At 35.0% G+C, this 21,166-nt stretch overlaps 1 protein-coding gene across 6 annotated transcripts in view; it reads left to right on the forward strand.

Annotated features, from left to right (window-relative positions):
- The window catches only part of VRK2 (VRK serine/threonine kinase 2), a 110,215-nt gene that overhangs the window by 14,510 nt on the left and 74,539 nt on the right, over positions 1 to 21,166 (forward strand). For all 6 annotated transcript variants that reach the window (XM_033239114.1, XM_033239113.1, XM_033239110.1 and 3 more), the window contains one exon: positions 20,551 to 20,600. In XM_033239114.1, the coding sequence (XP_033095005.1) occupies positions 20,551 to 20,600 (50 nt within the window). The remainder of the gene's footprint in view (positions 1 to 20,550; positions 20,601 to 21,166) is intronic.

Below are 21,166 nucleotides of genomic sequence, written 5' to 3' on the forward strand. Positions count from 1 at the left end.
GGATTTTTTTTTAAGAACTATAAGTTACAAATATAGAATTTTATAACAAAGTTCAAATTTCTCAATTAGATTGATGGACTGTGGTTCAAAATTATAGGGTTAACAGTTAAGTTACATATCAACCCTTTAGGGAACCTAGCTCAAAATGTATGTAGTTAATAATAATAAAAACAGCTAAGTTAGAGTTTATTAGTGTTAATGTTTGAGAAATAGATAAATGGGTTGGAAGATATAATTTGTGGTAAAATGAAATAAATATGTAATATATACCACAACCTGTAAGTAACTGGCCAAAGGCAGCAAAGAAAAATGACAATTATATAAATTAGTGTATTATAATAAAATTGTCAGTTAACTACATTAGAAAAAAAGTCTGTAAGCCTCAATTAAAGAAGATCACTGACAGAACTTCATAATCAAGTTGCCAAAAGAGAAATACTTAAAATGATAAGATATAAAGACACTAAAAGGTTAAGGTTTTTCATGCACATGTAACTAAACAGTAAAAAGCAATAGCAGGATCTGTTATTATTTTATATTCCACAGTAAAAATCATTAAGAGAGCTAAACAAGGATGTATATAGGGTAAAAGATTAGTAGAACAAAGTGAAAATGTAATGATAGAATATAATATAATGAGAATGCTATTGTTTATTTTTATCCTTGAAGAGAAAGTAGCAGACATTCAATAAGAAATTATTATAAATATGACTAGAGATACTATGAGTAAATTCAGAAAATGACAAACCAGTTACCACTAAGTCTTCACACTGGTCTCTGTGGAACCCAGGTGTAGAGGTGAAAGGGGTAAGGGTTCTGGTCTCCCGTCCCAAGTTTCAACCTTAGCATTTCTGCTTTATCTGTTCCATATTCAGGCTTACCTTGTCTTATTGCACATCACTTTATTGTGCTTTGCGGATACTGTGTTTTTTTACACACTAAAGGTTGTGGCAACCTTGCATCAACCAAATCTATCAGTGCTATTTTTTCCAGCAGCATGTGCTTCATGCATGTCTGTGTCGCATTTTGGTCATTTTGACAATGTTTCAAACTTTTTTGTTATTATATCTGTTATGGTGATCTGTGATCAGTGAGCTTTCTTGTGATTATCATAATTGTTTTGAGGAATCATGAACTGCACCCATACAAGACAGTGAATTTAATTGGTAAATGTAGCACATGGCCTAACTGCACCACTGACCAGTCATGCTCCCGTCATTCTCCCTTACCTCAGACCTCTCTATTCTCTGTGATACAACAATTTTGAAATTAGGTCAATTAATAACCCTAAAGTGGCCTTTAAGTATTCAAGTGAAAGAAAGAGTTATGCATCTCTCACTTTAAATCAAAAGCTAGAAATAATTAAGCTTAGTGAGGAAGGCATATCAAAAGCTCAGATAGGTTAAAAGCTAGGCCTCTTACATTAGTTAGCCAAATTGTGAATGCAAAGGAAAAGTTCTTGAAAGAAATTAAAAGTGCTACTCCAGTGAACACACAAATGATAGGAAAGTGAAGCAGCCTTATTGCTGATAAGGAGAAAGTTTCAGTGGTCTGGATAGAAGATCAAACCAGCCACAACATCCCCTTGAGCCAAAGCCTAATCCAGAGCAAGCTCCTAATTCTTCAATTCTGGGAAAGCTGAGAGAGGCAAGGAAGCTGCAGAAGAAACATGTGAAGCTAGCAAAGGTTGGTTCATGAGGTTTTAAGGAAAGAAGTCATCTCCAAAACATAAAAATGGAAGGTGAAATGGCAATTGCTGATGTGGAAGCTGCAGCAAGTTATCCAGAAGTTCTAGCTAAGATCAATGGTGTAGGTGGTTACACTAACAAATTTTCAGTGTAAATAAAACAGCCTTCTATTGGAAGAAGATACTGTGTAGGACATTCATTGCTAGAGAGAAGTCAGTGCCTGGGTTGAAAGCTTCTAAAGACAGGCCGACTCTCTTCTTATGGACTAATGCAGATGATGACTTTAAGTGGAAGCCAGTGCTTACCATTCAGAAAATCCTAAGGCCCTTGAGAATTATGTTTATTATCTATTCTGCCTGTACTCTGTAAATGGAACAACAAAGCCTGGATGACAGCGCGTCTGTTTACAGCATGGTTTACTGATTTTTTTTTTTTTTTTTTAGTTTTATTTTTCTTATTTTAAAAATTGTGTATATTTAAGGCATATAACACAGTTTTTTTGTTTTGTTTTGTTTTTTAAACATATGAGTGAGAACAACTGTCCCTCACCCATCTTGGGAGAAGAGGGGGAGATGAAGAGAAGTAGATTAAAGGGTACAAACATACTGTGAGCTAAAAGCAATGAATTCAGTGTTTGATAGCAGAGTGGGATGAATATAATTAACAAAAATGTATTGTACTTTGGTAATGGGCACCCTGAATACCCTGACTTGGTCACTATGTGTTGTATGCATGTAACAAATTTTCTCATGTACCCCATAAATTTGCACGAATAATAAAGAGTTTACTGAATATTTTAAGCCTGCTGTTGAAATCTACTTCTCAGAAACAAAAAATTACTTTCAAAATAAATAACTACTTGTTGACAATGCACGTTAGTTACCCAAGAACTCTGATGGAGATGTACAAGGAGAGTGATGTTGTTTTCATGCCTGCCAACATAGTGTCCATTCTGTAGCTCATGGATCAAAGGAGTAACTTTAACTTTCAAGTCTTACTATTTAAGAAGTAAATAAGGCTTCAGCTGCCATAGATAATGATTCCTCAGATGGATCTGGGCACAATGAATGGAAAGTCTTCTGGAAAGGATTCACCATCCAGATGCCATTAACAACATTCATGATTCATGGTGGAAGGAGATAAAAATAGCAATATTAACAAGAGTTTGGAAGAAGTTGTTTCCAACCCTTGTGGGTGACTTTGCGGGGTTCAAACCTTCAGTGAAGAAGCATCTGTAGATGTGATGGAAATGGCAAGAGAACTGGAATTAGAGGTGAAATCTGAAGATGTGACTGAACTGTTCTATCTCATGGTAACATTTAACTCATGAGGAGTTGCTTCTTAAGAATGAACAAAGAGAGTCGTTTCCTAAGATGGAATCTATCCTGGTAAAGATGCCATAAACATTGTTGAAATGACAACAGAGTTTTAGAGTATTACATACATTTAGCTGATAAAGCAGTGGCACGGTTGGAGAGGATTGACTTCCATTTTGAAAGGTCTGTTGTAGATAAAATGCTAACAAACAACATCGTGAGCTGCAGAGAGATCTTTTGTGAAAGCGAGAGTCAATTGATGTGGCAAACTTCATTGCTATCTTAAGAAATTGCCACAGTCACCCCAGTCTTCAGCACTCACTACCCTGATGAGTCAGCAGCTATCCCCATCAAAACCTTCCACAAACAAAAAGATTATAACTTGCCAAAAGCTCACATGATTGCTGAAATTTTTTAGCAATAAAATATTTTAAAATTAAGGCATGTACATTGTTTTTTAAAAGATACTGCTGTTGTACCCTTAATAGACTACAGTATCATGTAAATATAACTTTTATATGTACTGGGCAACCAAAAAATTCACACTACTTGCTTTATTACAATATTCATTTTATGGCATTGATGTGGAATCGAACCTGCAGTATCTCCAAAATATCAGGATTCCAAGAAAATTCTATTACTAAGAGTTTGAAGATAACTGATTGTGCTATAATAATAAGTTATAAAGTGAAATATGTAATAGGAAAAGTTTTAGTTTGGAGGGTTTTTAACAGTGTTACAGAGAATACACTTTTTTTTCAAGTACACAAGAATTTGTTTTAAAAATATATGTGATTTAGAAAATATAAAAATTTTTAACATGTCATAGTTTTGGAATCTAATCCTGGAAACAAATACCAGTATGACTTTGCTTGTTCTGTTTTTCTCTTTATCACTTACATTCTGTCTCATTTCTACATATTCAGTTTGTGCTCATGTCAAGTCTACCTTCCCTTGAAGCCTACTGCTTTTCTTTGTGCATTTTCTACCACAGTTTTATATTGTGTATTTATTTTCTGCAATATTTTTGCTTCTATTTTATAACTAAGCATATTCTATTTTGTATTATGATTATGTACTTGTATCTTTTTTCTTATTTATAAAAATAAAGAGAAAAAAATCTTTGTACATTTCTGTGAATTTTAACATACCCACCAACATAATTAGGATACAGGACAGATTCATCACCCCTAAAATCTTCCTTATACTATCCGTTTGTGACCATAGCCTCCTTTTACCCCTAATCTCTGGCAGCCATTGATCTATTCTGCATCAGTATAGATGTGCCTTTTGGGGAACGTATGGGATTACTATAAGTGGACTCGTGTGATATGTGTCATTTGTGATTTTTTTTTTTCCACTTAGCATAGTGCCTTTAAGATTGACTCAAATTGTTGTGTGTGTCAACAGTTTTTTATTGTCAAGTAGTAATCTGTTGTATGAATGTATCAGAGTTTGTATATTCTACCATTGAAGGACATTTGGGTAGTGTGATTCCTTCAACTTTTTCTTCAAAATTGTTTTAGCTATTTTAATTCCTTTGCTTTTCCATATACATAATTAACTTATATTTCCAGAACGACGACAACAAAAATTTCTGTGATTTTAATTGATATTGAGCTAAATCTATTGATAAATTTGGGGAAAATTAACATTTCTACTATGTAGAGTCATCCAAACCATAAATACAGCATGTGTCCCCATTTCTTTAGGTCTTCCCTGATTTCTTGTATCAGCTTTTTTAGTTATTAGCATACTAGTCCTATACATATATTGTTGGGTATATATTAATACATACATTTTTTGGAGCTATTGAAAATGTTCTTGGTTTTTAAATTTCAGTTTTCATTTGTACATTAGTAGTATATAGAAATATGATTGATTTTTGTATGTTGACCTTATATCCTATGAATTTGGTAAACCCAGTTATTCTAGAATTGGATTTTCTTTTGTGGCAGATTCTTTGGGAATTTCTACGTAGACAATCACATCATCTGGGGATAGGGAAAACTTTCTTACCAAATGTGCGCTTTTCATTTATGTTCTTAACTTATTGCACTGGCTAGGACTTACAGTGATTTATTGAATAGAAATAGCAAGAGTGCTCATTTTTGACTTGTTCTCATTTTTAGGGAGAACGTATTCAGCTTCTCACCATTTAGTGCGATGTTAACTGCAGGTTTTTCATACCTGTTCTTTGTCAAGTTAAGCGTACTGAGTTTTGATCATAAAAGGGTGTTGAATTCTGTCAATTGCTTTTTCTACTTCAATTGATATGATCAGGTGGTTCTTCTTTAGATTATTAATATGGTAGATGACATTGAGTTTTGAATAGTGAAACATTCTTGCATTCCTCAAATTAACTTGATCATGGTGTATTATTATTTTTATATATTTCTGGATTCCACTTATATTTTGAGAATCTTTCCATCTTTGTTAAGGAGGACTATCAGTGTATACTTTTATTTATTTATTTCCCCTACCATCTTTGTCTAATTTTGTATCAGGGTAATTCTGGCCTCATAAAATGAGTTCTGAAGTATTCTTTCTTTTGTTTTCTAGAAGTGAATGTGTAGAATTAGTGTTACTCATTTTTAAAATGTTTTGTATAGTTCAGAAAGGCTTTTTTTTGTTTGTTTTTTTGAGATGGAGTCTCGCTCTGTTGTCAGGGGTGGAGTGCAGTGGCGCAATCTCGGCTCACTGCAAGCTCCGCCTCCCAGGTTCACGCCATTCTCCTGCCTCAGCCTCCCCAGTAGCTGGGACTACAGGTGCCTGCCACCACGCCCGGCTAATTTATTTTTGTATTTTCAATAGAGACGGGGTTTCACCCTGTTAGCGAGGATGGTCTGGATCTCCTGACCTTGTGATCCGCCCACCTCAGCCTCCCAAAGTGCTGGGATTACAGGTGTGAGCCACCGCACCTGGCCCAGAAAGGCATTTAAAAAACAAACAAACAAACAAACAAACAAACAATGGTTTCACTTTCTTTAGTGGTTACTTAGGACTAGTCTGGTTATTTGTTTCAGATAACTTAGTAGTTCATGGTTTTTCAGGAATTGCTCCATTTTGTCATCAGTTGTGATTATTAATATTGCCAACTTGATTGGATTGAAGGATGCAAAGTATTGTCCCTGGATATGTCTGTAAGGGTGTTGCCAAAGCAGATTAACAGTTGAGTCAATGGATTGGGAGAGGTAGACCCACCCTCAATCTGAGTGGGCAACGTCTAATCAGCATGCAGAAGAAGGTGGAAAGAGCAGATTTGCTTGAGTTCTGGCCCTCATCTTTCTCTCCTGCTGGATGCTTCCTGCTCTTGAAGATTAACTGACATCAAGACTCCAGGTTCTTCAGCTTTTAGATTCTTGGACTCACACCAGTAGTTTGCGAGGGGCTCTCGGGCCTTCAGCCACAGATTGAAGGCTGCACTGTTGGCTTCCCTACATTTGAGGTTTTGGGACTCAGACTGGCTTTGTTGCTTCTCAGTTTGCAGACGGCCTGTTGTGGGACTTCACCTTGTGATCATGTGAATCCTTAATACACTCCTTAATAAACTCCCCTTCATATATACATCCATATACATCTATTAATTCTGTCCCTCTAGAGAACCCCAACTAATATAGTTGTCAAATTTATAGGTATAGAGTTGTTAATATTTATTATATTTAAATGTAATTAGGTTTTGTAGTGATAGTCTCTCATTTTTGATGTTGATCTTTCAAATCTTGTTTTCTTTTTTGTCTTGATACGAGTTTATAGGTTTTATTGACCATTTCAGAGAAATAGCTCTTGGTTTCATTTACTCTATTCCATTTCATTGATTTCTGGTTATTTTCTTTATAATTTTTTTCCATCAAGTCCTGCTTAGCCTGTATCTCACAGACTTTTATATATTGTGGTTGTCTTATGTATTATATCTCCATTCATTGAAAATCCCATCAGTTCATGTCACACGTTTTGCTCCATCTGTTAAATATATGTTGAAGAACTGAAGAAGAGACACCTAATCTATTACATTTTCCCAGCTATTTATCATGTTTTCTCTTCCTTTATTCCTAATATTCCAAATTTCCTTGTATAGCTTTTCTTTTACCTCACCCAGGCTGGAGTGCAGTGGCACAATCTTGGCTCACTGCAGCCTGCACCTCCTGGGTTCAAGCAGTTCCCCTGTCTCAGCCTCTCAAGTAGCTGGCACTACAGGCGTATGCTACCACGCCCAGCTAATTTTTGTATTTTTGGTAGAGATGGTGTTTCACCACGTTGCCCAGGCTGGTCTCAAACTCCTGACCTCAAGTGATCTGTCCACCCCGGCCTCCCAAAGTGCTGGGATTACAGGCTTTTTTACTTCAATACCTTTCTTTAGCAATTCTTAACACAGAAAGTCTGCTGGCCATCAGTTCTCTTAGTTTTCTTCACCTGAGATTGTCTTCATTTAGTCTTCTTTTCCAAAAGATATTTTTGCTGGATGTTGGATTGATATTTTTTTTTCCCTTCTTCATCATTTCTGATGATAAATCTGCAATCATTTGAGTCATTGTTCCCCTACACATAATGCATTGTTCACTCTGGCTGCTTTCAAGATTTTTCTTTGTTTCTAGATTTTAGATTTGACTGTAATGTGTCTGGGCATTGATTTCTTTGGGTTTATCCTATTGAGGGTTCTTTGACATTATTGAGTCTATAGGCTTATGTGTATATAAAACTTGGAAAATTTCAGTCATTATTTCATCAAATGTTTTTTCAGTATCACAAGCTTCCTTCTCTTCTGGTATTCCACATGTTCAGTGTTTTGTTACTGCCTATAAGTTTCTAAGGTGGTGTTCAATTTTTTCATAGTTTATCTCTCTGTTGTTTAGGTTGGATCAGTTTCCTTTGATCGATCATCAAGTTCAGTGACTCTTCTTATGTCATCTGCCTAATTGTATCGCACCCCCTCGGGAACTTTAAAAAATAATAATAATAAATTCGGTTATGTATCTTTTAGTTCCAAAAACATCATTTGATTCTTTATTGTATTTTCTGTCTTTGTTGCATTTTTCTTTTTTTCCCTTTGTTTCAAAAGTATTTGTCTTTATTTGCTGAAGTATTTTAATAATAATTGTTTTAAAGTCTGTCAGATAGTTGCAACATCCTTGTCATTTTGCCATTATCTATTCACTGTCTTTTCATATATGAGTTTTTTTCTGCTTCTTTATATGCCTAGTAACTCTGAATTATATCATGGATATGTTGAATATTATGTTACAAGAATTTGGGTCTCTTCTAACAGAGAACATTGATACTTTGTTTTAGCAGGTAATCTTCCTGGTTGCATTCAGGCTTCAAGTTCTAACTGGTCTGTGTTTGGGGTACAGTGTTCGTTTAGTTTTCAATAGCAAAAGTATTGTTCAGGTCATGTGTGTTCCATTCAGTGACCAGCCTGGGACTTGGGTATTGGTAGTTTACTTATTGAACTCTGTATTTGCTGTTTAATGTTAGCTCCACATATACACAGCTTGTGAATGAGTCCAGGAGTTTATAAACAGCTTCTTGTGGTGACGTTCCCAAGCTCTTCTCCCTCCATGATCTCCTTGGTATTTATTCTCTGGGATCTCCTTTTTAGGTTCTCTGACCAGAAATCTGGGCTTTTATTTACCCTGTCTTGCCATGCACCTGTGTCTAGGGAAAATGGCAAGAGGGTGTAGAATATAAAAAGTTATTGGATACTCTTCTCTTTTGGGACCACAACTCATTTGATTGGAGAGGAAAGTTTCCTTCCTTGAGAGTTTCAGATCTCTGTGTGTCCCTGCTGCTGCTGCCACTGTCATCACCACAGAATTGTTTGGGTGCTGGGATGGGAAAGAACCAAAAGGTGAAAAACAGGAAAAAAGAATAATGGCATTTTCTGCACTCTCTGAGTGTTAGGATATTCATTTCCTACTCTTCTGTCCTTAACTAGAGAGCTTCTACTGGGGCATTTTTTGTTTGCCCTAATGTCAGCTTTCAAGGTTTGGGCTTCCTTGAGTTCTGACCGAAGGATACCAGAAGGGAAGAAGTGGAATATCTGATTCAAGTATGATGTTACTGTGAATTGTGACCCTTTCTCGTAATCTACCTGCTATTTTATTACTTTTAATCAGGAGACTCTCTTAGAGCAGTTTCAGGTTTATGGAAAACTGAGCAGATAGTACAGAACTCTCATATACTACCTCTTTCTCCCACTGTTGTCATAGTTTTCTTTATTACTAACAACTCGAATTAGTGTGGTAAATATGTTACAATTTATTAACCAATATTGATACATTATTATTCACTAAAGTCCATAATTTAAACTAGAGCTCATTAATTGTGTTGTATAATTTTTTTTGTTGTTTGTTTTTTCTTGAGATGGGATCTTGGTGTGTTACCCAAGCTGGTCTTGAACTCCTAGGCTAAAGTGATCCTCCCGCATCAGCCTCTCAAGTAATTGGGGTTACAGACGTGCACCACTGTGCCCAGGTTTTATGTTATATAGTTTTATGGGTTTTGATATATGCATAATATCATGTATCCACTATTACAGTCTTGTAAGACTAATCTCACTGCCTTGAGATTACCTTGTGCTACACCTATTTATTCCTGTTCCTTCCTGCCCTAAACCTCAGCCAACCACTTCTCTCTCTCTCTCTCTTTTTTTTTTTTTTAGACAGAGTCTCACTCTGTTGCCCAGGCTGGAGTGCAGTGGCGTGATCTCGGCTTACTGCAAGCTCCGCCTCCCGGGTTCACGCCATTCTCCTGCCTCAGCCTCCCAAGTGGCTGGGACTACAGGCTCTCTAATTTTTTGTATTTTTAGTAGAGATGGGGTTTCACCATGTTAGCCAGGATGGTCTCGATCCCCTGACCTCGTGATCCGCCTACCTCGGCCTCCCAAAGTGCTGGGATTACAGGCATGAGCCACCGCGCCCGGCCCTCTTTTTGGTGTTTCTATACTTTTGCCGTTTTCAGAATGACATATAATTAGAATCATACAGTATGTAACCTTTTCAGACTAGCTTCTTTCACAAAACTGTATGTATGTAAGGTTCCTCCATATCTTTTTGTGGCTAAATAATAATATCACAGTTTGTTTACTCATTCACCTGTTGAAGTATGTCTGGGGGTGGCTTCCAGTTTTTGTCAGTCGTGAATCAAGCGTGTATAAATGTTTTTTGTGTGAACATAGCTTTCAACTCATTTGGGTAAGTACCCAGGAGTGCATTTCCTGGGTTGTATAGTAAGACTGTTTAGCTTTGTAAGAAACTGCTAAAGTGTCTTTCAAAGTGGCTGTCCTATTTTATATTCCCACTAGCAATGAATGAGAATTCCTGTTGTGCTACATCCTTGCCAGCATTTAACATTGTCTGTGTTTTTGGATTTTAGTCATTCTAATCAATGTGTAGTTGTATCTCATTGTTTTAGTTTGCAATTTCCTGATTATATATGTGTCGAGCATCTTTTCTTGTGTTTATTTTACACCTTTACATCTTTTTTTAGAAGTTTCTCTTAAATATTTTGCTCACTTTTAGATGAGTTATTCATTTTTTTATTGTTGAGTTTTAAGAATATTTTGTATATTTTTGATATGTCTTGTCAGATGTTTTGCAAATATCTCCTCCCACACTGTGATTTATCTTTTTATTTTCTTAACAGTGTCTTTGACAGAGCAGAAAAATTTTAATTTTAATGAAGTCCAATTTAACAGTTCTTTTCTTGCATGGATTATGCTTTTGGTATATCTGTAAAAACTCATTACCCCTTAGGTCACCCAGATTTTCATCTGTGTTACCTTCCAGAGGCATATCATTTTTGCATTGTACATTTAGGTTTATGATCCATCTTGAGTTAATTTTTATGAAAGATCAGTGTCTAGATTCACATTTTTGCATGTGAGTGTCCAGTCCTAGTACCATTTGCTGAAAAGACTACCTTTCCTCTATTGAATTGCCTTTGCTCTTTTGTAGAGATTGACTGGCTATATATATTTGACTATATAGGGTCTATTTCTAGGCTATCTATTCCATTAATCTATTTGTCTATTTTTTTTTTTTTTTTGCAGTATCACGGTTTCTTAATTATTGTTTATAGAAAGCTTTGAACTTGAATAGTGCAAGTCCTCTGACTTTGTTCTTCAGTATTGTGTTTGCTGTTCGGATCTTTTGCACTTCTGTACAGAATTTAGAATCAGTTTGTTGATATCCACAACATAACTTGTTGTGTTTTTATTAGTATTGCTTTGAATTTATATATCAAGTTGGGGAGAACTGACATCTTAAGAATATGAGTGAGTCTTCCTATTTATGAACATGATGTATCTCTCTATATCATGATAAAGATTTTCTTTCATCAGATGTTTGTAGTTTTCCTCATTTGTATGTATTTTGTTATATTTATAGCTAAGTATTAATATTTCTTTTTTGGTGCTAATATAAATGGTATTGTGTTTAATTTCAGATTCCAATTGCTCATTGCTGTTACAAAAGAAAGAAACTGACTTTTGTAGATTAAATTTATATCCTGCAACTTTGCTATACTGATTTATTAAGGCCAGGAGTTTTTTCATTGATTATTCTGGATTTTCAATGTATAAGATCATGTCATATGTGAACAAAGATGGTTTTTATATCTTTCTTTGCAATCTGTTTACCTTTTACTTCCTTTTCTTGTCTTATTGTATTAGCTAGGACTTTCAGTATGATGTTAAATAGGAGAAGTGAGAGGAGACATCTTTGCTTTGTTCCCAGTCTTAAGATGAAAGCATCTAATTTCTCAGCAGTAAGTTTAATTTTAGCTGTAGTTTTATTTGTAGATTTTTTTTATCAAGTTGAGAAAGTTTCCATCTATTTCTAGCATTACTGTGAATTTTTATTATGAATTAGATTTTGCCAAATGGTTTTCTGTGTTTTATAATGTGATCATATGATGTTTCTTTTGTAGCTTATTAATGTGTTGGATTATGTTAATTGATTTTTAAATACTGAACCAACCTTGTATACCTGGAATAAATCCCATTAAGTTGTGTATAAATCTTTTTATACGCAATGCAAATCCATCAATTTGATGGATTTGATTTGCTAACGTTTTGTTGAGGATTTTTGTATCTATCTTTATGAGAGATATTGATTCGTAGTTTTTTTCTTTTAATATTTTTATCTGGTTTTGTTATTAGGGTGATGCTGGTTTTATAGAATTAGTGGAATGTTCCTTTGCTTCTGTTTTCTAGGAGAGATTGTAGAGAATTGGTATTATTGCCTCTTTAAATGTTTGTAGAATTCACCAGTTAGCCCATCTAGGCCCACCCATCTAGGTTTTCTACTATGTAAGTTTAGATAAGTTATTTTAGATCTTTCTCCTAATCAGATATATGTATTCAATGCTATAAATTTCCTTTTAAGCTCTACTTCTGCTGCATCCCACACATTTTTAGAAATTATATTTTCATTTTCATTAGTTTGAAATACTTTTTAAAACATACTTTGAGTTTTTGGATCCATGTGTTATTTAGACATACATTGTTTAATTTCCAAAGATTTGACTTTTGGTCATTAATTTCTAATTTAATTCCATTTTGGTCTGAGAACATACTTTATATGATTTCTATTATTTTATATTTACTGAGGTATGTTTTTTGGCCCAGAATGTTTTCTGTCTTAGTGAATATACTGTGTGAGCTTGATAAGAATGTATATTCTGCTGTTGTTGGATGAAGTATTCTGTAAATGTCAGTTGAATTCATTGATTGGTGGTGCTGTCAGTTCAACCATATTCTTACTGACTTTTTGCCTGCTGCATCTGTCAATTACTGATGGAAGTGCGTTTAAGTCTCCAGTTACAATAGTGGATTTGTCTATTTTTCCTTCCAGTTCTCTTAGTTTTTGCCTCATGTATTTTAACATTCTGTTGGTAGTACATACACACTGAGGATTATTATGTCTTCCTGAGGAATTGACCCCTTTATTATTATTTAATATCCCTCTTTATTCCTGATGATTTTTCTGGTTCTAAGTCTGCTATATTAGGCTTCTATAGTGGGACAGAACTAATAGGAGATACATTTATATTTATACTTATAGGGTAATTTATAAAGGAGTATTAAACTCACATGATCACAAGGTCCCACAATAGGCCATCTGCAAACTGAGGAGCAGGGAAGTCAGTATGAGTCCCAAAGCTGAAGAACTTGAAGTTAGATGTTTGAAGGCAGGAAGCATTCAGCACGGGAGAAAGATGTAGGCTGGGAGGCTAAGCCTGTATAGTCTTTTCACGTTCTTCTGCCTGCTTTTATCCTAGCCGCCTTGGCAGCTGATTAGAGATTGGGCCCACCCAGATTAAGGGTGGGCCTGCCTTTCCTAGCCCACTGACTCAAATACTAATCTTCTTTGGCAACACCCTCACAGATAGGTCCAGGATGAATACTTTCTATCCTTCAATCCAATCAAGGTGACATTCAGTATTAACTATCACATCTGCTTTGTTTGATATTAATATAGCTACTCCAGCTTTCTTTTGATTTGTGTTCACATGATATATCTTTCTTTGTCCCTTTACTTTCAATTTATCTGTGTCTTTATATTCAAAGTGGGTTTCCTATAGACATCATATAGTTGTCTTATTTTTTAAATCTACTCTGTCACTATCTGTCTTTTAATTGATGTATTTAGACCATTAATATTTAAAGTGATTATTAGTGTATTTGGATTATTATCTGATGTATTTGTAACTGTTTTCTATTTGTTATGCTTGTTCTTTCTTGTTTTTTTTTTTTGCCTTCTCTGATTTTAATTGAGCATTTTATATGACTCTGTTTTCTCTCCTTTCTTGGCATATCAATTCTTCTTTAGAAATTTTTAGTGGTTGATTTAGAGTTTACAGGGCAATATTTACAACTAGTCAAAGTTTACTTTCAAAGAACACTATACTACTTCACAATTAGTGCAGGTACCTTATAATTATTCTCTCCTGTCTCTTGCTGTAATTCATTTCACTTATTCATAAGCTATAATAACTCAACACATGGTTATTTTGAACAAAGTTTTTGCCAATTAAAGTAAAAAATAAGCTTTTATTTTACCTTCATTTATTTCCTCTCTGGCACAGTTCATTTCTTTATGCAGATCTGAGTAATAACACATATATTATTTTCCTTCGCTCTCAAGAGCTTTTTAAAAACATTTCTTGCAAGGTGGGTCTGCTGTTGATGTGCTGGTAAGGTGTGGGAGAATATGAGGCCTTTTGTAATCTTATGACTAAGTCTTTTTTTAATTTTTATTATTTACTTTCTTTCCAACCCAAATTTTATTTTAAGTTCAGGTGGTACATGGCAGTTTTCTTTCGTGGGTAAATTGTGTGTCATGGGAGTTTGGTATACAGCTAATTTTGTCACCTAGGTAATCAGCATAATAGGTAGTTTTTCAGTCCTCACTCTCCTCTTACCCTATACCCTTAAGTAGGCTCCATTGTCTTTTGTTCCATTCTTTGTGTCCATGTGTACTCAGTGTTTTCCTTCTGCTTATAAATGAGGACATGCAGTGTCTAGTTTTCTATTCCTGTGTTAATTTGCTTAGCATAATGGCCTCCAGCTGCATCCATGTTTCTCATGTTGTGGCAAAGGACACGATCATTCTTTTTTATGACTGTGTAGTATTCCATAGTGTGTATGTACCACACTTTCTTTATATGGTTCACCATTGATGGGAATCTAGATTGGTCTTTGCTATTGTGAATAGTGCTGCAATGAACATTCATGTGCGTGGGTTTTTTTGGTAAAGCAATTTATATTCTTTTGGGTATGTACCCAATGATGAGATTGCTGGGTTGAATAGTATTTCTATTTTAAGTTCTTCAAGAGTCTTTCAACTGTTTTCCACAGTGGCTGAACTGATTTACATTCCCACCAGCAGTGTATAAATGTTCCCTTATCTCTGAAACCTTGCCAACATCTATTGTTTTTTGACTTTTTAATAATAGTCATCCTGACTGGTACAAGGTGGTATCTTGCAGTTTTGATTTGGATTTACCTAATGATTAGTGTAAGTCTGTTTTTTTGTTTTTGTTTTTGTTTTGTTTTGTTTTGTTTTTTGGAGGGGGCTATGCCCCAGGATGTGACCTTCACCAGTATTTCTCAGCGTCCTATACCCTACTTAGGTGAGATAGGAAAGCTAGAGGAGGCTGGAGTGGTTATTTTTCTTCTCCCATGTTGATTAGATTCTGGCAAAGTAGTTTCCCCTTCCTCTGCTGAAAACAGGAGATTTTTCTGATATTCACTGTGAGAACATGGAGGGCTTATAGTAAAACTCTGCCCCAAGAAGACGTGATTCTCTGTATTCACTTCTCTTTCCAGTTGTTGGGCAGTGATTTGCCTTGTAACCTTAGGTCTCTGATGGATTAAACAAAAGTTGTCGATTTTCAGATTGTTCAGTTTTTTTCTTTTTTTTTTCCCCCTTGAGAAGACAGGAGTAAGGACCTCCAAGCTCTTAATATGTTGAGTGGAAACCTCTCTTTACTTTTTAAGAGCCTTCCAATAGCTACTGTCTTCTTTTTTTGTCTATATTTTATAGCTATTTTCAATGGGAGAGCTACAGTTGAGTGTTCCTCCTCCATCTTATATGTACAGATGCTCCTTGACTTACAATGGGGTTATGTCCTGATAAGTCCATCATAAATTGAAATTATTGTATATTTAATACATCTAGTCTACTAAACATCATTGTTTACTCTAGCCTACCTTAAATGTGCTCAGAACACTTTTATTAGCCTACAATTGGGCAAGATCATCTAACACAAAGCCTATTTTATAATAAAGTATTGAATATCTCATGTGAGAGTATCATAGCTCATATCACTAGCTTGAGAAAAGTTCAAAATTTAAAAATTCGAAGTATGATTTCTACTGAATGCACAGTGCTTTTTCACAATTGTAAAGTTGAAAAACCCTGTTGAACCATTGTAAGTTGAGGACTGTCCACATTTTTTTGAAATACTGATTTTTGGCCGGGCGCGGTGGCTCAAGCCTGTAATCCCAGCACTTTGGGAGGCCGAGACGGGCGGATCACGAGGTCAGGAGATCGAGACCATCCCGGCTAACACGGTGAAACCCCGTCTCTACTAAAAAATACAAAAACTAGCCGGGCGAGGTGGCCGGCGCCTGTAGTCCCAGCTACTCGGGAGGCTGAGGCAGGAGAATGGCGTAAACCGGGAGGCGGAGCTTGCAGTGAGCTGAGATCTGGCCACTGCACTCCAGTCCGGGCGACAGAGCGAGACTCTGCCTCAAAAAAAAAAAAAAAAAAAAAAAAAAAAAAAAAAAAAAAAAGAAATACTGATTTTTGAAAAGCTGATTTGTTTCCTTTAATGATTATGTTTCTATTTAGGTTTTTTATTTTTTGAATTATTTTGGTAAATTTATTTTTTTCTAGGAAATTGTCATTTTTTTCTAAGTTTTTAAGTTTATTGATGGTAGTGTTTATCATATTAGTTTATCTGTTTCAAAATCTCATGCATATTTATGGTTTTGCTCTCTTTCCAATGCTTACACAATTTTGTAAGAGGATTGTTACCTTTTTTAAGAGAAATCTTGAATATCACCTATTTTGTTTAGTTTTTATACTTAAAAATTGTATTTTGTAACTTTTAAATTTTAAAGAGTTTGCAAAAAAAGAATGTTCCCATATTCTCTACTCAACTTCCCTAAATGGTAATATATTACAAAATAGCACATAGTACCTTACATAGTTATCAACACCAGAAAATTAGCATTGATACAATACTATTAACCTATTTATATACTTCATTAAAATTTTGCCATTTGTACTGACATTGTCCTACTAATGTCCTTTTTGGTTCAAAATCTAGGATGACACAATATGTGTAGTTATCATTGTCTCTGTAACTCCCTCTGGGAAAATTCTTCAATCTTTCTTTGTCTTTTATGAGCTTAGCACTCTTTTTTTTTCTCCTCGAAATTATTTATTGAAATATTTTCTTTATAGACTTTAAATACCTTGGTGTAAGCAGAGCTTGAAATACAGAGGACAAACATTGTGTAGAACCTAGAACACCCTATCAGTTCATTGAATCATGATTTCCCCCACCCAAGTCCTTGGATTCTTAATTTGTTGAATTGATCCTAGGCGTTTGTTGTCTCAGGATATTTTTCCTAAATCCTAATTGATTGACTAGTCTTATCTGAAGAATTCCTGCCCCCTACCCACAATCTGCGTAGGTGAGTTATTCTTCTGTCTCTTAGAGAAAGTGAGACTAGGCTGCAAAGAACCCATACCTCTAAGGCTCTTCCTCCATTTTTTTTTTTTTTACCTTATTTTTGGGTGTTTAAATGGGATTAGAAATGTCATCTGGCCCCCAAAACTGACCACTCTTAAACTAAAGATATTTCCATAATAATCAAAGCATAGTAATTTTCTGGGAGACTTCTCACTTCATCATATTCTTCCATACCCTCTCTAGCAGTTCTCTTGAACTTATAGCTGTGATTCTTCTTCCTATTGAAAAAAATATGTGTACTGCCACAATTTACGATAGAGTTCTGTTGTTAGTGGGATAAGGCCAACAACACCATATAGAATTCTGTCGCCCTTACTTCTTCATGCATGCAAATTAGTCTAAGTACTGTTAACTCCCTTAGATGTCTCTATGCTTCCAGCAAAGAGATAGCTGGCAACATAGTTTTGTCATTTCTTGAACAAAACTCTTTTTCTTCTCAGGCCAACCTGATAGCTTCTCAGCTTGCCCTCTTTTAGAATCCTTGTCTTTGGTAGCCCATAAGGCTGCAGAATTTTTAAAACTGTACTTGTGTATACAGTTCATTAGTGTTAAGTAGATTCACATTGTTGTGCAGCAAATCTCCAGAATGTTCCCATTTTGCAATACTGAAGCTCTATATTCATTAAACAGTAATTCTCCATTTTCCTCTTTTCCCAGTGCCTGGAAACCAACATTCTACTTTTTTTGTTTCTATGAATTTAAGTACTCTAGATACCTCATAAATGTAGAATCATATGGTATTTGTCTTTTTGTGTGTGGTGTGGCTTATTTTACTTAGCCTAATGTCCTCAAGGTTCATTTATGTTGTAGCATGTGACATGATTTCCTTCTTTTTTAAGGTTGATTAATGTTCCATTCCATGTATATGCCACCTTTTGTTTAATTATCTGTCCATGGCCATTTGGGTTGCTTCCACTTTTGGCTAATTGTCTGTAATGCTGCTATGAGCATGGGTGTGCATATGTGTATTTAATGATGTATCTTATAATCCAAGACACTTTAGATTTCTCCACCAGACAGCAAAAGCATATACCATGTCCCTGTATGCGTGTGTGTGTTTCATCATTTAATTTCACTAGCTATAATGGGGCTTGGCTTACAGTAGAAAATAATTGTTTTGTTAATTGATTACTTATTCTACTATAAAAAGACCCGTGTGGTAACCAGAACAATCTCTTTGTTCACATGAAGCACCCGTCTCTAAGAGCTTTCTAGTCTATTGATTTTAGAGTTAGACCCTCCAATATAGCCTGACATGGAAGCTTATAGAGACTATTGTGTAGCTATCAAATGATGACCGTAGAGATTTTCAAGTATGTGTCAACACATGACTATGTTCACTTGAAATAATGTGAAAGGAAAATTCAGATTATAAAGTATTAGGGATATAATGATTGAAATCAGCAAGGAGTCAGGCCTTGGACTGGTTGGACATCTTTTTCTTTTTTCCAATGGTAACATAATCTGTTACTTATCTGTGTGAAACTCCCAATTTTCTTCTGTACTTTTTAGCTTATTACATTCTGTTGGGCTTAAAGATTTATTTGCTACTGTGGTCACTTGTTTTTAGACAAGAGGCAAAAGGTTCTACTGACATCTACCTCAGGTAGCAAAGATACTTGCCTAGAGTAGGTACTGTTTTATGTGGGCCAAGGTTGGAACAGGATATTTCCCCTTAGCCTTGGGAACCATACTAGTAAAATAGTTTGTCATAGGGTGGGAACAAAGGTTTTCTCACCACTTCTTCTATACCAAGACTTGACTCTGTCCCCTGTATATATTTTCTTAAGTTTTCTTCTTAGAAGAAAGTAGGTCTAGCTAATCCACTCTTCCTGCAGTTTCCTTGGGACTATTGCATGGGTAAAAATGAAGTAACATGAATGAAGATGAAAAGATAATTTTAAGTACTATAAGTAAGTTTAGTTTCTTTGTTATTGTAAAGAGGTCTGGGTTTACAATTTAAAATTAGCTAGAATTTGAAATAATACTTTCTTCAACTGGCTAGTAGCATTACTGATACTAAAAACTTTGAAGAACGGTTAAAAAAAATTGTGTGTGATTGGCTCAACTGTAATGTACAATTTATATATTTTATTAAATTTGTGACATGTATATCTAAGGTGTGAATTATTGGAAAAAAAGGGAACAGCTGATAGAATTAGAAAAAAGAAAAGGATAATATTAATGATAGGACACAGCATTTTAATTAATATATTTAATATATATAAATATATTGTATCTCAAGAATTTGATCCCGTTCTCAAGTCTGTTTATTACTGATTTTCAATTGTAAACAATACTAGTTCCACCTTTTTCCTTTCTCTTTCCTTCAAACATCATCTGGACACTTAACACAGTGCCTGGCATATTCTAGCTTCTTGATAAATATTTTAGCTATTTGAATGAGTAAAGGAATGAATGAATGGAGAGTGAACAAATGAATGAATGATGAAGTTTTAGTCTTTTGCAGTACAAATAAATATACGTGTAAATTTCTCTTATTGAGACTTGAAAACAGTAATCTTTTAATAATTTAGGTAATGTAGAGGAAAAGATTAATTCGTTTTAAAATGTGAACACTGGAGATTTTAAAAGTAGGGATTATACCATCTGAACTACAAATGGAAAATAAGAATTAAATGAAGTAAGGTTAACTTGAAACTGAAATGAATTTATGAGATATGTATTCTTTAATGTAAAAGTAATTGATTGGTAGGCTCAGAAGATATTTTTAAAGACTTTATTCTCATTTTAACTTTGCTTATTCTAGAATTTTGTCAAGTATAAATTGTTTTTAACTTTCTACTTAAATTGAATCAATTTTTATTTCTGAATCATTGTGGATTCTAATTTAGTGCAACTGAATCAATGGATTTTACTGTGTATTATATATTGGGTTTAATGCTATATATGTATAAAATATTTTCCCCCACATTTTGGATCTATATGATTCATATTGTCTATTGATTCTGTATTTAAATATTTGAATATGGTTTATGATAAAGTGTATCAGCTGTGATGTCAGGCAGTTTTGAGTTTCTATCTCTAATGTATTACCTCTTAGTGAGCAATTTATTCATTCAGTGTCTCAAACTTCAGTAGTATCTTGTATAAAATGGAGATGATTTATTCCTACCACCATAAAAGGTTATTGGGATGATATAATAAACTTACATATGTAAAGTGCTTTGCATAGTGTTTGGGATATGGTAGGTATTCAGTAATTGGGAATAACTATTTTTCTCCATTGTGTGTGTGTGTGTGTGTGTTTTCTGCAGCTTTCCCCACAAATAAACCAGAGAAAGATGCAAGACATGTAGTAAAAGTGGTAAGTGTTGCTCATAGATTTGTATTTCACATATATTTGACTTTTTCCTTTTCTGCTTTAAGAATGTTTTGGCTGGGCGCGGTGGCTCAAGCCTGTAATCCCAGCACTTTGGGAGGCCAAGGCCGGCGGATCACAAGTTCAGGAGATCGAGACCATCCTGGCTAACATGGTGAAACCCCGTCTCTACTAAAAATACAAAACAATTAGCCAGGCGTGGTGGTGGGCACCTGTAGTCCCAGCTACTCAGGAGGCTGAGGCAGGAGAATGGCGTGAACCCGGGAGAGAGCTTGCAGTGAGCCGAGATCGCAACACTGCACTCCAGCCTGGTTGACGGAGCAAGACTCTGTCCCGCCCCCTCGCCCCCCCAAAAAAAGAATGTTTTTCACCTTAATTTTTATAACTATTGCCTTATCAGTAAACCTAATGTTATGCTCTATTTTCACGTTGTTAAAACATTAACACTGGAGAACCTTTGTTTTTCTGTATTGCCAACTATTACCCTGGTGTGTTATCTATCTAGCTATTCTTTCTCTTTCCCTCCCAAATGTCCTCCCACCCTCTCCACC

This window comes from Trachypithecus francoisi, unplaced genomic scaffold (genome assembly GCF_009764315.1).
Source record: "Trachypithecus francoisi isolate TF-2019V2 unplaced genomic scaffold, Tfra_2.0 Lachesis_group17, whole genome shotgun sequence".
NCBI lineage: Eukaryota > Metazoa > Chordata > Mammalia > Primates > Cercopithecidae > Trachypithecus > Trachypithecus francoisi.